The 14,880-nt window shown below is 41.8% G+C and overlaps 1 protein-coding gene across 1 annotated transcript in view; it reads left to right on the forward strand.

The window, feature by feature from the left end:
• LOC124265373 (cytoplasmic aconitate hydratase-like) overlaps positions 1 to 13,094 on the forward strand; it is a 55,163-nt gene extending 42,069 nt beyond the window's left edge. The window contains 11 exon segments of the mRNA XM_046700148.1: positions 1,555 to 1,639; positions 2,625 to 2,781; positions 3,177 to 3,241; positions 3,418 to 3,477; positions 4,502 to 4,606; positions 5,822 to 5,967; positions 7,341 to 7,488; positions 9,375 to 9,497; positions 10,014 to 10,044; positions 10,316 to 10,470; positions 11,439 to 13,094. Of these exon segments, the coding sequence (XP_046556104.1) occupies positions 1,555 to 1,639; positions 2,625 to 2,781; positions 3,177 to 3,241; positions 3,418 to 3,477; positions 4,502 to 4,606; positions 5,822 to 5,967; positions 7,341 to 7,488; positions 9,375 to 9,497; positions 10,014 to 10,044; positions 10,316 to 10,470; positions 11,439 to 11,549 (1,186 nt within the window). The 3' untranslated portion in view covers positions 11,550 to 13,094.
• Positions 13,095 to 14,880: the final 1,786 nt, after the last annotated feature.

The raw sequence follows: 14,880 nt of genomic DNA on the forward strand, positions 1-14,880 counted from the left end.
ATATGGCGGCGGTCTGTAAATAATTGAGTCCGGACCAGACAATCCAGTGATCAACAGCATGAGCATCGATCTGTGCAATTGGGAACCGATGACATGTGTCAACCAAGTGAGCGATACTGACCACCCAATCCCGTTAGTCGCCTCTAACGACAAGCATGGGTTACTGAAGATCAATATTCTAACCCGGATCTTCACGGGTCCCAATGTAAGAGGTTATCAAAAGGATTAGGTTGTCAGGCCCAGTGACTTGGTTTATTGTGTGTGTGCGTTACACCACAACGGAGTGGCTTGATGCTCACAATATCAATCACTGGATCGTCCGGTCCAGATTTGATTATTTACAGGCTGCCATAACATAGCTGGAATGATGACAGTCTAAGTAAGTAAGGTTTGCTGATGCGACCTTCCAGAGATGCCAACGCATACGATTTTATCGTATTCGTTATGAAAAAACAACAACACAAAATTTGCGACTACGATCAGTAAAATTATAACAAAATTTAAGAAACCCCATTAAATTAAATTATCAATAGCATATGTACCATACACAATAAATTGCAACCACATTTTATTCAGTATCAAGCAATATGTGGATACTTACAACTGATTTAGGTGAATACAATGTTAATAACAAGTTCTTTGAATATCTATATATATTGTATTAAATATGAAAATTCTTTGGACAGGTTGATACTAGTATTAACATCAGTTTTTGGCCAAAATACTGATTGGGCTAAATTAGGTTGGCATCTCTGGACCTTCTACTAGGCAGGGATTTACCTTGAGTCCTGTATTTGAAAGTACCTGGGACTATTAATTTTCAGGGGTCCTGGTCAACAAAAGGGGGGTCCCAGACACTTATTTATTATTATTAATACTGTTATTGTATTGTGTATTGTGATCATCACATTGTTAAATTGCAAATAATACCATAACCCAGCTGGTAGCAAACTCAGTGATAACTTATTGTGTCTTGATTGGAATTTTCACAAAAAGTATTTGGACCTTTTGTGTATCCCTGTGGATGCGCTAATAAACTTTGTTGCGTCCATTGTCAATATTTATGCATATAGGACGCAGGAATTCGCTACTTGTAAATCCCTGACTAGGGTTTGTTAAGACTCAGTATAGCAGTGTAACGAATAATACTGAGCCTAAGTTTACTGGAATGATGAGTGTGTCCATCTGTTATAAGACGAAGGGCGGTGGGGTAGCCTAGTGGTTCAAGCGTTGGCTCGTCACGCCGAAGACCCGGGTTCGAATCCCCACATGGGTACAATGTGTGAAGCCCATTTCTGGTGTCCCCCGCCGTGATATTGCTGGAATATTGCTAAAAGCGGCGTAAAACCAAACTCAGTCAGTCAGTCAGTGTTACATGACGATGCATCATGTAATCTTTAACCTTAGGGTCGAGTTGATGCTTTTCTATTTCAAATGTCAAATGTTTAAGTGAATGCCACAATTTTACCTTTATCAGAGCTGATTTTAGACTTGGCATGTGGAACTTTGGATGTGGGTTGCTTTTGTCAGTGTGGTATTTTCTGTTTTTGCCAGGTTCAGTATCGTAGGGTATGGCTGTATGACGTGTATAGGAAACAGTGGACCTCTTCCTGACGCAGTGGCTGAGGGGATAGAGAAGGTAAGGTCGCACTCAGGTTGTCGTCCAAAAAGGATTTGAACGGGATACAGTGGTCAGTCTTGTTGAGACCCTTGAAGGTCCGGGTTAGAATTTTGATCTTCAGTAACCCATGCTTGTCATAAGAGGCGACTAACGGGATCGGGTGGTCAGGCTCGCTGACTTGGTTGACACATGTCATCAGTTCCCAATTGCACAGATTGATGCTCATGCTGTTGATCACTGGATTGACTGGATTATTGCTGAGTGCTGCGTAAAACTATACTCACTCGGACTTGTTGACTTGGTTGACACATTGTGTCCCAATTGAGTAGATTGATGCTCATGCTATTGATCACTGGTTTGTGGTCCAGAGTTGATTGTTTACAGATTTGTTTTGAGAGGCAGCTACCCCCTTTGGGTGGTCAGACTGACGGGTTCGGTCTGTGTGCATCCCAAATGCATGCATTGATGATGCTCATTACATCAATCACTGGATTGTGAGGTCCAGATAATTATTTACAGACTGCCGACATGTGATTGGATATTACCGAGTGGGGCATTAAATAACAATCAACATGCTGTGTTTTTTATTCTTTTTAATCGCTGAAGGTACTGAAGTTACGATTACACAATGCCATTTGGAAAGTGGTCAGATGCAACATATGTTATATTTGGGATTACACTTTCTTAAAAAAGTACAAATTTTAGTACCAATTCTAGTGGTGGCTGAGCGGGTTAGGCGGCTGACTTTGTGTGCTGGCAATTTGGTGTCTGACTCTGAGGGTGTGGGTTCGAATCCCGGATAGGACTCAACCCAAAAAAAGTACTAGAATTTGTACTTTACTAAGAAAGTGTAATCCCAAATATAACATATGTTGGTACTGAAGTTGCTCTCAAGGAAAGGGTTTGAAGTCATTGTTAACCTGTCTTCATTGTTGCTGCAGAGTTAATTGCCACTTGATGTACTTTTAACTGTCAACTGACTAACTTTATGATGACCTTTCAGGGCGACCTGGTGACCTGCGGTGTTCTGTCCGGCAATCGTAACTTTGAGGGGCGTATACATCCACTGACCAGAGCCAATTACCTGGCTTCACCCCCACTGGTGATAGCCTACGCCCTGGCAGGAACTGTCTGTATAGACTTCGAGACACAGCCACTAGGTAGGGATGACTTGGGAAATCTACGTACGGTGGACAGACAAAAGCCCCACAGGACCCAAGCCCCATAGAGAAATGCCCCTCGGACAAAAGCCTCATAGCAAAAATATCAAATGAAACAAAAGGCCCATGTTTTCTCAAGATGGTCTGAGTAGGAAGTTGGTATTGAGGAGGAGGTTGGTCTTGAGACGGGTAATCAAGAAATTGGGTTTGAAAAGGATTATTTAAGACACTTAAGAGGTGTTTTTTTCAAGGTGGTCTTAAGGAGGAAGGTGGTCTTGAGGAGGGTAATCCAGGGTTACTGAAGGTTCATTCTAACCCGGACCTTCACGGGTCCTCTGTAATGGAGAATGTTGTGTATTTGCTTCTGTGTGACTCTGTTGGACATGCTGTTCCAGGTACAACACCTGAAGGCAAGGACGTCTACCTGCGCGACATCTGGCCCACCAGACAAGATATCCAGGTAAAATATGTGAACCCTTTACCGTGGAATTGAGATGTTACGATTCTTCAAGGCTCTTCATTTTCAACAGATTTTTACAGCATTGTGTGGTCTTACTATGGCGAGTAGAATTTTGCTGAACTCAGCATTCTTGTCTATTGCCTATGCTGTGTATATAATAACATTTCTGTCCACAGGAAATCGAGAAGGAGAACGTGGTACCGGCTATGTTTCAAGATGTTTACTCTAGAATATCTGTAAGTGCTGGTTCAAATTAATGTGACGTTTGTTTCTTTAATCATTTGTTAGATTAGTGTAAAATATTGTGATATTGATTGCTATCAAGATATGTATCATATCACAAAAGAGTAATTCACTAATGGCTGAATCTGTGAAGATCCGGGTAAGACTTTGTCTTCAGCAACCCTGCTTGTCGTAAGAGACGACTAACGGGATTGGGAGGTCAGGACTTGGTTGACACGTGTCTCTGACAGTAGGGCTGGGAGGGGTACTCGAACCCGGGTCGGGTACAGCTGGAATCGAGTCCTATTTCTAGGAATCGAGTACCCGGAAAAGGAGAGAATTCTGTAATGGCAAGGGGAGATAATAACTTGTATTTTACATGATTGACGTAGCACTCATTTGCTTCATTGGTATTGTCCGATTAATAGAGATTATTATTAACTGCGCATGAGCAGTGAGTAGTCAAGTTACAGTAACAGCAGGAGCGAAAAGTTCAATCTGTGTTTTAAGGAGGAATGTAAGTAATGGTGTTACTCTCTATATTGTTTAAACAAACGCAAATTATATAGCCTAAGTTCAGTTTCAGTGTCTTATTGCTATCATTTCAAATTTTCTTGAAAAATCTCTGTCACCCTGTGATTGAATATTCAGAAAGTTGACAGAAGCGCTTTATTCCTTACATTTCCGGGTACTCGATTCTGATTCGGGTAAGTACATGCGGGTCCTCGATTCCATTTTTTCCTACCCGACCCAGTCCTATCTGACAGTCATCGTATCCCAGTTGCGTAGATCGATGCTCATGCTGTTGATCATGGGATTGTCTGGTCCAGACTCGATTATTTACAGACTGCTGCCATATAGCTGGAATATTGCTGAGTGCGGTGTTAAACAACAAACAAACAAACAATAAGTCAGGGAAGAACAGCATAAAACTGTAAAACCTAACACGCACATACTTGCATGCTTGTAGCTGTATCGGTGTAGTAATGTTGCCTATGACTTGAACCCTATCTCACCCCTCTCAATGTTGTATTGCAGAAGGGAAACACTAGGTGGAACTCACTCGAGGCTCCGGACACCATGCTGTTCCCATGGGACGACAGCTCCACCTACATCAAGTCTCCGCCATTCTTTGACGGCATGGTGAGTTGTGCCATGTTCATACTAGTGTTGGGAATTGGTTAACATCTCATAATTGATGATTGGTTTATTACAGCCTATCAATCATCGAAAAAAATTGGTTAGCGTCATTAATGAAATTTGTTAATGCACACAAAAATAAGGAAAAAACATGTAGACCTTTTGGGGGTTTTTTGGCAAAATTTCACATCTTTAAAGGATGACTAGTATGTCAGGAACAAGAGGCAACTAACAGGATCGGGTGGTCAGGCTCGCTGTCTTGGGTGACACTCATGAACATCCAGGGTGGAATTGATCTTCAGTAACCCATACTTGTCATAAGAGGCGACTAACGGGATCGGGTGGTCAGGCTCGCTGTCTTGGGTGACACTCATGAACATCCAGGGTGGAATTGATCTTCAGTAACCCATGCTTGTCGTAAGAGGTGACTAACGGGATCGGGTAGTCAGGCTCGCTGACTTGGGTGACACTCATGAACATCCAGGGTGGAATTGATCTTCAGCAACCCATACTTGTCATAAGAGGCGACTAACGGGATCGGGTGGTCAGGCTCGCTGTCTTGGGTGACACTCATGAACATCCAGGGTGGAATTGATCTTCAGTAACCCATGCTTGTCATAAGAGGTGACTAACGGGATTGGGTAGTCAGGCTCGCTGACTTGGGTGACACTCATGAACATCCAGGGTGGAATTGATCTTCAGTAACCCATACTTGTCATAAGAGGCGACTAACGGGATCGGGTGGTCAGGCTCGCTGTCTTGGGTGACACTCATGAACATCCAGGGTGGAATTGATCTTCAGTAACCCATGCTTGTCGTAAGAGGCGACTAACGGGATCGTGTGTTCAGGCTCGCTGATTTGGTTGACACTCATGGACATCCAGGGTGGAATTGATCTTCAGTAACCCATGCTTGTTGTAAGAGGCGACTAACGGGATCGTGTGGTCAGGCTCGCTGTCTTGGGTGACACATGTCATCGTATCCCAATTGCAGAGATCGATGCTCATGCTGTTGATCACTGGATTGTCTGGTCCAGACTTGATTATTTCCAGACTTGATTATTTCCAGACAGCCGCCATATAGCTGGAATATTGCTGAGGGCGGGTTAAACAACAAACAAACTAACTAACCAACCAGCAAAATACAGTTCTATTATTGATTCTCTTGGATGGAGGGTACGTCAGTGTGTTGTGTTGACAATGTGTTGTGTTGTTACAGACAAGGGAATTGCCTTCCACCCTGCCTAAAGTTACCGACGCCCATGTGCTGCTGAACTTAGGGGACTCGGTGACCACAGATCATATCTCACCCGCTGGGAGCATTGCCAGGAACAGCAGCGCTGCAAGATACTTGTCCAGCAGAGGGTAAGGAGAACTATGTAGTAATATTAAGAAGGGGAACTATGTAGTAATATTAAGAAGGGGAACTATGTAGTAATATAAAGAAGGGGAACTATGTAGTAATATTAAGAAGGGGAACTATGTAGTTATATTAAGAAGGGGAACTATGTAGTAATATTAAGAAGGGGAACTATGTAGTAATATTAAGAAGGGAACTATGTAGTAATATTAAGAAGGGAACTATGTAGTAATATTAAGAAGGGGAACTATGTAGTTATATTAAGAAGGGGAAGTAATATGTAGGGTAATATAAAGAAGGGGAACTATGTAGTAATATTAAGAAGGGAACTATGTAGTAATATTAAGAAGGGAACTATGTAGTAATATAAAGAAGGGGAACTATGTAGTAATATTAAGAAGGGGAACTATGTAGTAATATTAAGAAGGGTGAAGAACTATGTAGGGGAATATGTAGTAAGAAGTATATAAGAAGGGGAAATGTAGGAACTATGTAGTAATATTAAGAAGGGGAACTATGTAGTAATATTAAGAAGGGAACTATTAAGAAGGGGTGTAGTAATATTAAGAAGGGAACTATGTAGTAATATTAAGAAGGGGAACTATGTAGTAATATAAGAAGGGAACTATGTAGTAATATTAAGAAGGGGAACTATGTAGTAATATTAAGAAGGGGAACTATGTAGTAATATTAAGAAGGGAACTATGTAGTAATATTAAGAAGAAGGGGAACTATGTAGTAATATTAAGAAGGGGAACTATGTAGTAATATTAAGAAGGGGAACTATGTAGTAATATAAAGAAGGGGAACTATGTAGTAATATTAAGAAGGGGAACTATGTAGTAATATTAAGAAGGGGAACTATGTAGTAATATTAAGAAGGGGAACTATGTAGTAATATTAAGAAGGGGAACTATGTAGGGAACTATATTAAAGAAGGAACTATGTAGTAATATTAAGAAGGGGAACTATGTAGTAATATTAAGAAGGGGAACTATGTAGTAATATTAAGAAGGGGAACTATGTAGTAATATAAAGAAGGGGAACTATGTAGTTATATTAAGAAGGGGAACTATGTAGTAATATTAAGAAGGGGAACTATGTAGTAATATTAAGAAGGGGAACTATGTAGTAATATTGAGAAGGGGAACTATGTAGTAATATTAAGAAGGGGAACTATGTAGTAATATTAAGAACGGGAACTATGTAGTAATATTAAGAACGGGAACTATGTAGTAATATTAAGACATTGCATTGTGGTCTTGTTGTCTGTGTATAATGCTGCTTGTAACATTGCACAACTGCACACGATTTGAATAAATACAACACAAATTTAATATCGATCATATGTTCCGATGTATTTGTGTATTTTGTCCAGCCTGGTGCCACGACAGTTCAACTCATACGGGTCTCGGCGAGGGCATGACTCAGTCATGGCACGTGGTACATTTGCCAACATCCGATTGGTGAACAAGTTTGTTAGCAAGCCAGGTCCCAGGACTGTTCATATACCAAGTGGAGAGGAGGTAATATATACAGGCTTGATTCAGTGTGTGAGGGCAATATATGTACAGGGGTGACACAGTGTGAGGGTAATATATTTAGGTTATATATAACAGGACGATCCTGTGTGGGGGTAATATGTGTAGGTAATACATGCCAAGGGGATGCAGCATGGGGGTAATATGTGTAGGTTATATACACCAAGGGGATGCAGCATGGGGGTAATATGTGTAGGTAATATACACCAAGGTGATGCAGTGTGGGGGTAATATGTGTAGGTAATTTACACCAAGGTGATGCAGTGTGGAGGTAATATATGTAGGTAATATATACCAAGGTGATGCAGTGTAGGGGTAATATATGTAGTTCATATACACCAAGGTTATGCAGTGTGGAGGTAATATATGTAGGTAATATACACCAAGGTGATGGGAATATAGGTAATATATACCAAGGTGATGCAGTGTGGAGGTAATATATGTAGGTAATATAAAGCAAGGTGATGCAGTGTGGAGGTAATATGTGTAGGTAATATACACCAAGGTGATGGGAATATAGGTAATATATACCAAGGTGATGCAGTGTGAGTGTAATATATGTAGGTAATATACACCAAGGTGATGCAGTGTGGAGGTAATATGTGTAGGTAATATATACCAAGGTGATGCAGTGTGGAGGTAATATATGTAGGTCATATATACCAAGATGATGCAGTGTGGAGGTAATATATGTAGGTAATATACACCAAGGTGATGGGAATATAGGTAATATATACCAAGGTGATGCAGTGTGGGGGTAATATATGTTGGTCATATACACCAAGGTGATGGGAATATAGGTAATATATACCAAGGTTATGCAGTGTGGTGGTGGTGGTGGTGGAATTGGGTTTAACGTCGTACTTGAGAATATTTCGCTCATATGACGGCGTGCATGTGTGTGTATGTGTATGTGCGGCTGCTTGTACTAGCCCAGATTGAAGCTGGTTTTAAAGTGCTAGCTAACTGAGATACCATGCCGCAGTGAAGCATGAATACCCCACATAGACACATTATACTGACTCTGAGCCGACCAGTCCTTGTTGTACCCATTACTGCCGAGCGCCAGGCAGGGACCAACAAGTACCATATTTGAATGTCTTTTGGTATGACGCGGTCGGGGATCGAACCCGCTACCTTCCGCTCTCCGGGCGGACGCTCTAACCACTCCACCACGGAGGCGGTCAGCAGTGTAGGGGTAATATGTGTAGGTAATATACACCAAGGTGATGGGAATATAGGTAATATATACCATGGTGATGCAGTGTGGGTGTAATATATGTAGGTAATATACACCAAGGTGATGCAGTGTGGAGGTAATATGTGTAGGTAATATATACCAAGGTGATGCAGTGTGGGGTTAATATATGTAGGTAATATATACCAAGGTGATGCAGTGTGGAGGTAATATATACCAAGGTGATGCAGTGTGGGTGTAATATATGTAGGTAATATACACCAAGGTGATGCAGTGTGGAGGTAATATGTGTAGGTAATATATACCAAGGTGATGCAGTGTGGGGTTAATATATGTAGGTAATATACACCAAGGTGATGGGAATATAGGTAATATATACCAAGGTGATGCAGTGTGGGGTTAATATATGTAGGTTATATACACCAAGGTGATGGGAATATAGGTAATATATACCAAGGTGATGCAGTGTGGGGTTAATATATGTAGGTTATATACACCAAGGTGATGGGAATATAGGTAATATATACCAAGGTGATGCAGTTTGCAGTTGATATTGATGGATGATAGTATATACAGGGTTTATCCCTTATGGGGTTAATACATTGGTGATGCAGGTAATATGTCCTGACTTATCGATGCAGGTGGCCTTGATTGCTACAATTGTTTGCTGTAGATGGACGTGTTTGACGCAGCTGAGAGATACCGCAAAGATAACAAGACGCTGGTTATTCTGGCCGGCAAGGATTACGGGTCCGGGTCATCACGAGACTGGGCAGCAAAGGGCCCGTTCATACTTGTGAGTCCATCTTGAGTCAGTGTTTCTTAGTCTAATCATATAACAATTTATCTAGACATTTTCAGGGGCCAGTTTTTGGCCCTGAATCTTAAGGAAATGTCACCGTTAATTGTCACAGATACACTCATGGCAATATTTATTTTGTGATTGACTGCTTTAGCTGGAATTCTGTTCAAAGTGGGGTTAAGCCAAACATTCATTTCACAAAAAATAATGAATATGTACAGCCTTCACCTTTAAAGACCTGTGAAGGTCCGGGCTAGAATTGATCTTCAGTAACCCATGCTTGTCGTAAGAAGCCACTAATGGGATCGGGTCGTCAGGCTCGCTGACTTGGGTGACATGTCATCGGTTCCCAATTGAGCAGATCAATGCTCATGCTGTTTATCACTTGATTGTCTGGTCCAGACTCGATTATTTACAGACCGCCGCCATATAGCTGGAATATTGCTGAATGCGGCGTAAAACTAAACTCACTCACTTAAATGTGCAAATTATGCTTATTCATGTTTCCAGGGTGTGCGGGCTGTTATAGCCGAGTGTTGTGCGTATTAACTGGGTGTATTCACTGTTATAGGCGTTACTTAAGCGTATTCACCGCAGCAACCTGACCCAACTGACATGATTATTCCTCTTTCCAGTTGGGGGCGCCGAGAGTTACAGCGTATTCACCGCAGCAACTAGCCGAGAGACTGACATAATTATTCCTCTTTCCAGGGTGTGGGGCTGTTATAGCCTGAGGAGTTCTGGCGTATTCACCGCAACTTGACCCAACTGACATAATTATTCCTCTTTCCAGGGTGTATGCGGGCTGTTATAGCGTATTCACCGCAGCAACCTAGTTGGGATGGGTCTGATTCCTCTGCAGTACCTGGATGGTCAGACGGCTGACACACTCAAGCTCACTGGAAAAGAAACCTTCACCATAACTATCCCTGAAGACATTCAACCAGGCCAGGTCATCGAGGTCAAGGTCAGTTGTCATGCTTCTTCCAATGTCTTTCGGGGGGTGGGGTAGCCTAGTGGTTAAGGCGTTCGATCGTCACGACTTTGACCCGCCGAAGACCCAGTTCAATTCCCCACATGGGTACAATGTGTGAAGCCCATTTCTGGTGTCCCCTGCCCTGATATTGCTGGAATAGTGCTAAAAGCGGCGTAAAACTAAACTCACTCACTCACTCCAATGCCTTTCTGTTTATTTCTCACCTGCCTGAAAGTCATGGACATTGTATCTCTAGTCAACCTCTTCTCAATCCAAGTTTGTTCAGAAGGATCCAATTTTCACTAAGGCAACCATATTTTAATACCTATTTTGGCCATCACTCAGCCAATTTTGTGTCAAAATGAAATGAAATTTTGTTCACGTTTAGTTTGAGTCAACATGTATGTTTCTAATTTTGATGTTTTTTAAAATATTTACCTTTGTATTTTGACCATATTCTTAACATGCTTAACATATGTTTGCTCATCCTGTAAACCTTGTCGGGGTGGTGAGGTAGCCTAGTGGTTAAAGCGTTCGCTCGTCGCGCCGAAGGCCCGGGTTCGATTCCCCACATGGGTACAATGTGTGAAGCCTATTTCTGGTGTCCCCCGCTGTGATGTTGCTGGAATATTGCTAAAAGCGGCATAAAACCCAACTCACTCACTCACTCTAAATCTTGTCTGGTCAGAAACCAGGTGAACAATAGAGCTGAAATGTGACATCTTTGTTCAGCCATTGTCATTGTTCATTGTTACAAGGTTACAAATAATTCATGCTACAGTTGCCTTGTGGAATTGTGCTGTGATTGTTTAGACAAGTAAGAACTTGATCACTACTGTATTATTCTAACGGAATGTTGATCGTCCATACTATATTGTCGTTAGTTTGATAAGTTCTTGTCTTTTGAATTGTTTCTCAGGATATTTGTTATACATCACTGACCTGCGTTTCTTCTTCAGCTTGGTGACGGTCGATCATTCCAAGCAAAGGCTCGCTTCGACACTGAAGTGGAATTGACGTACTTCCGCAACGGCGGTATCCTTAACTACATGATCCGCCGCATGCTGTAGACATCCCCGTTGGACGTCCGCAACATCGGTTCTCACATTTTGAGAGCCGGGTTCCATTCTCAGTGTATTACTCTTGAGAACTGCACCATGGCCCATAGCGATATAGGCATATAGTCTTGCTGAATATTCTCTTGCATGTATGAATGGATTATCAGAAAACCAAATCTACTGGACAAATGTGATAAGAATTTTGTTTTTGAAGTATACTGCTCAACTTTTCAAGGGATAATCAGAAATGTCAATATATCTAAATATGAACTTGACATATTTTGAAAATCAGTTTTGTTTATCATGGGCTGATACACAATATTCTATCAGAAGTAGAATGGTTTATCCTATTTATCAGACTTTGTATATTCCACTTTTCTTTGTCAGTGTTGATGGTCATGTTCTACAGAACAAACTGGTTGATGATGTAGTCCGAATTACACACTGGAAAAGCAGAAACTGCTTGAAAATCTAACAACTTTTACGACCGATGGATAATCATGAGAAAAATGTACAACTTGAGATCACTACTTAATACTAGCGTCATAAAACTATTCACATACTCTTTAGTTACACTGGTAATATGGTGGACAGTTCACTAGGGGAGCTAACTTGGTAGAAAACAAGTTGAGACCCACTAGAAATGTTGGATGCATGTTGAATTAAGATATATCACTTTCCAAATCAGTCAAAATATATGGAACTGCCATTACTACATGTACTGAAATCCTATCCTGTGTTTCAGTGTTTACAACCTGTTACCATAGTTACATACTTGTTATGTTGTGGGTGAGATTGTTACTTGGTTGAAAGATGGTACTTGTTGTACAACTGTTTCTGTTGGTATGATTTTGTTTGAGTTTTAATCAGAGATTTTTCTTTTGAAAGATAATTTTACAGATTACTATCCAGATTTCGTTGTTGTTTTAATACTTTGTGGATCACTTAAGATTTGATTACATTTTTGAAAGGTAAGTACTGATATAAAAATTAACTTAGATATTACCTCCATCTTGGAATCGAATAAGGGGTGAAGTAGAGAAAGATGTTTGAATCTAGATGTAAGAATTCATCCAGTTTGATGAAATTTACTTTTCATATCAAGTCATTAACAAAACGTTGCAAAGGGAAGAAGATTGTGTAACTGTGATAATAAAAGGTGTCACTTTTTTCTGAACATGAGAGATTCGTTTCCTGAAAGTGCCATTATTTTATGCTTCCACTAACCCCTGATTTGATGTTCCTGAAAGTCTTTGAGAGCCAAGCTCAATGGTTGCCATAATGAATTATATACATGAAGTCATAACATATGAAATCATGAAAGTATTTTCCGAGATGGTATGAATGGATTCTATATTGTTCCCCTGCATTAAACATTCGCTCTGCTTGTAATACCCTGCTTGTGTAAATGGTTGGATGTTGATGTCCGAATGACTGTCATTTGATCCACGAATCATTGTATTTAGTTGTATGGAAACATGTATGTGACGGGAGGGTGTTGTCAAACTGCCAGTGGAGTTTCAAGTATGGCAATAAAAGTAGATTGTGATACTGGTACCGGTTTTGTGTGTTGTTTGTTATCTACATACATCTGTCCTCTGAGAAATGTGGAGCACAGTGGTGTAGTGGTTAGCATGCTGGCCTCTCACGCCAAAGGCCCGGGTTCGAATCCCGGTGGAGACACAAAAATTTGTGACCTGGGTCTCATACTGTGTTGTGTCCCTGGGCAAGGCACTTCGTCCACATTGCACTCAGTCCACCCAGCTGTTTAAAATGGGTACCTGAAAAGCGGGTGTATGGACCTATACGGTCGCGCTTAGCGTTTAGTAGCAGCTTTGAAAGTACAATTCCGTCAGGGTAATAATGTAGCGCCAGAGAACAGCATCGCGTTGGATGCTAGGCGCAAAATTATCATTATTATTATTATTATTATTATTATTATATATACCATGCTTCATGCATGACGCTGAGAGGTAGCCTGGTGGTTGAAGCGTTCACTTGTCATGCTGAAGACTGGGTTTGATTCCCTACATTGGTATAATGTGTGAAGAGCATTTCTGGTGTCCCCCCTTCGTGAAATTGCTGGAACATTGAATAAAGCAGCGTAAAACCCAACTCACTCACTCATTCTGGTGTCCCCATCGTGATATTGCTGTAATATTGCTCGAAACGGTGTAAAACTAAACAGTGTCAGTGTGTTGTCGCTGGGTAGCCTGGTGGTTGAGCATATGCTCATGAAACAAAGGCCTGAAATTTAGTGTTCTGGGTCAGGGAAACCAACCAGCTGAATTGTTGTCGGGTCGATGAGGGGACGGGATACCAGAAAAGGTATAAAATGTGACTGTCAGAGAATAACATGATTCATCGGGTGATGAAGCACTGTGAATGTGAGGTGAGGTGAAATTGGGTTTAACGTCATGCTTGAGAATATTTCGCTCATATGACGATGTGCATGCGTGTGTAGGTGTAGGTGCGGCTGCTTGTACTAGCCCAGACTGAAGCTGGTTTTATAGTGCTAGCCCACTGAGATACCATGCTGCAGTGAAGCATGAATACCCCACTCAGACACATTATACTGACTCCGAGCCCACCAGTCCTTGATGTACCCATTAATGCCGAGCGCCAGGCAGGGACCAACAAGTACCATATTTTAACGTCTTTTGGTATGACGCGGTCGGGGATCGAACCCGCGACCTTCCGCTCTCCGGGTGGACGCTCTAACCACTCCACCACGGAGGCGGTCCCGACAAATGGGATCGGTTGGTCAGGCTCGTCGACTTGGTTGGCACTTATCGACGGTCATCACTGGATTATGTGGTCCAGAGTCCATTATTTCCAGACCGCTGAGGGGCGGTGGGGTAGCCAATGGTGAAAAAGTTAGCTCGTCACGCTGAAGACCCCGGTTCATTTCCCACATGGATACAAAGTGTGAAGCCCATTTCCGGTGTCCCCCGCCGTGATATTGCTGGAATATTGCTAAAAGCGGCGTAAAATCCGCCTCACTCTAGACCGCTGCCATATAGCTGGAATATTGCTGAATGTGGCGTTAAACAACAGCCACGGGCGTGTTGACCTCCAATATCTTTACACAAATAACACCATGACATATCTCATGATTGAACGAGCCCCGATGTTTACCCTTTGGGACCCGTGAAGGTCCGGGTTCGAATGAACCATCAGTAACCCAGGCTTGTCGTAAGAGGCGACTAACGGGATCGGGTGGTCAGGCTCGCTGACTTGGTTGACACATGTCATCGGTTCCCAATTGCACAGATCGATGCTCATGCTGTTGATCACTGGATTGTCTGGTCCAGATTCAATTATTTACAGACCGCCGCCATAT

This window comes from Haliotis rubra, unplaced genomic scaffold, assembly GCF_003918875.1.
Source record: "Haliotis rubra isolate DU_JTF1 unplaced genomic scaffold, ASM391887v1 Scf976, whole genome shotgun sequence".
In the NCBI taxonomy this organism is placed as follows: domain Eukaryota; kingdom Metazoa; phylum Mollusca; class Gastropoda; order Lepetellida; family Haliotidae; genus Haliotis; species Haliotis rubra.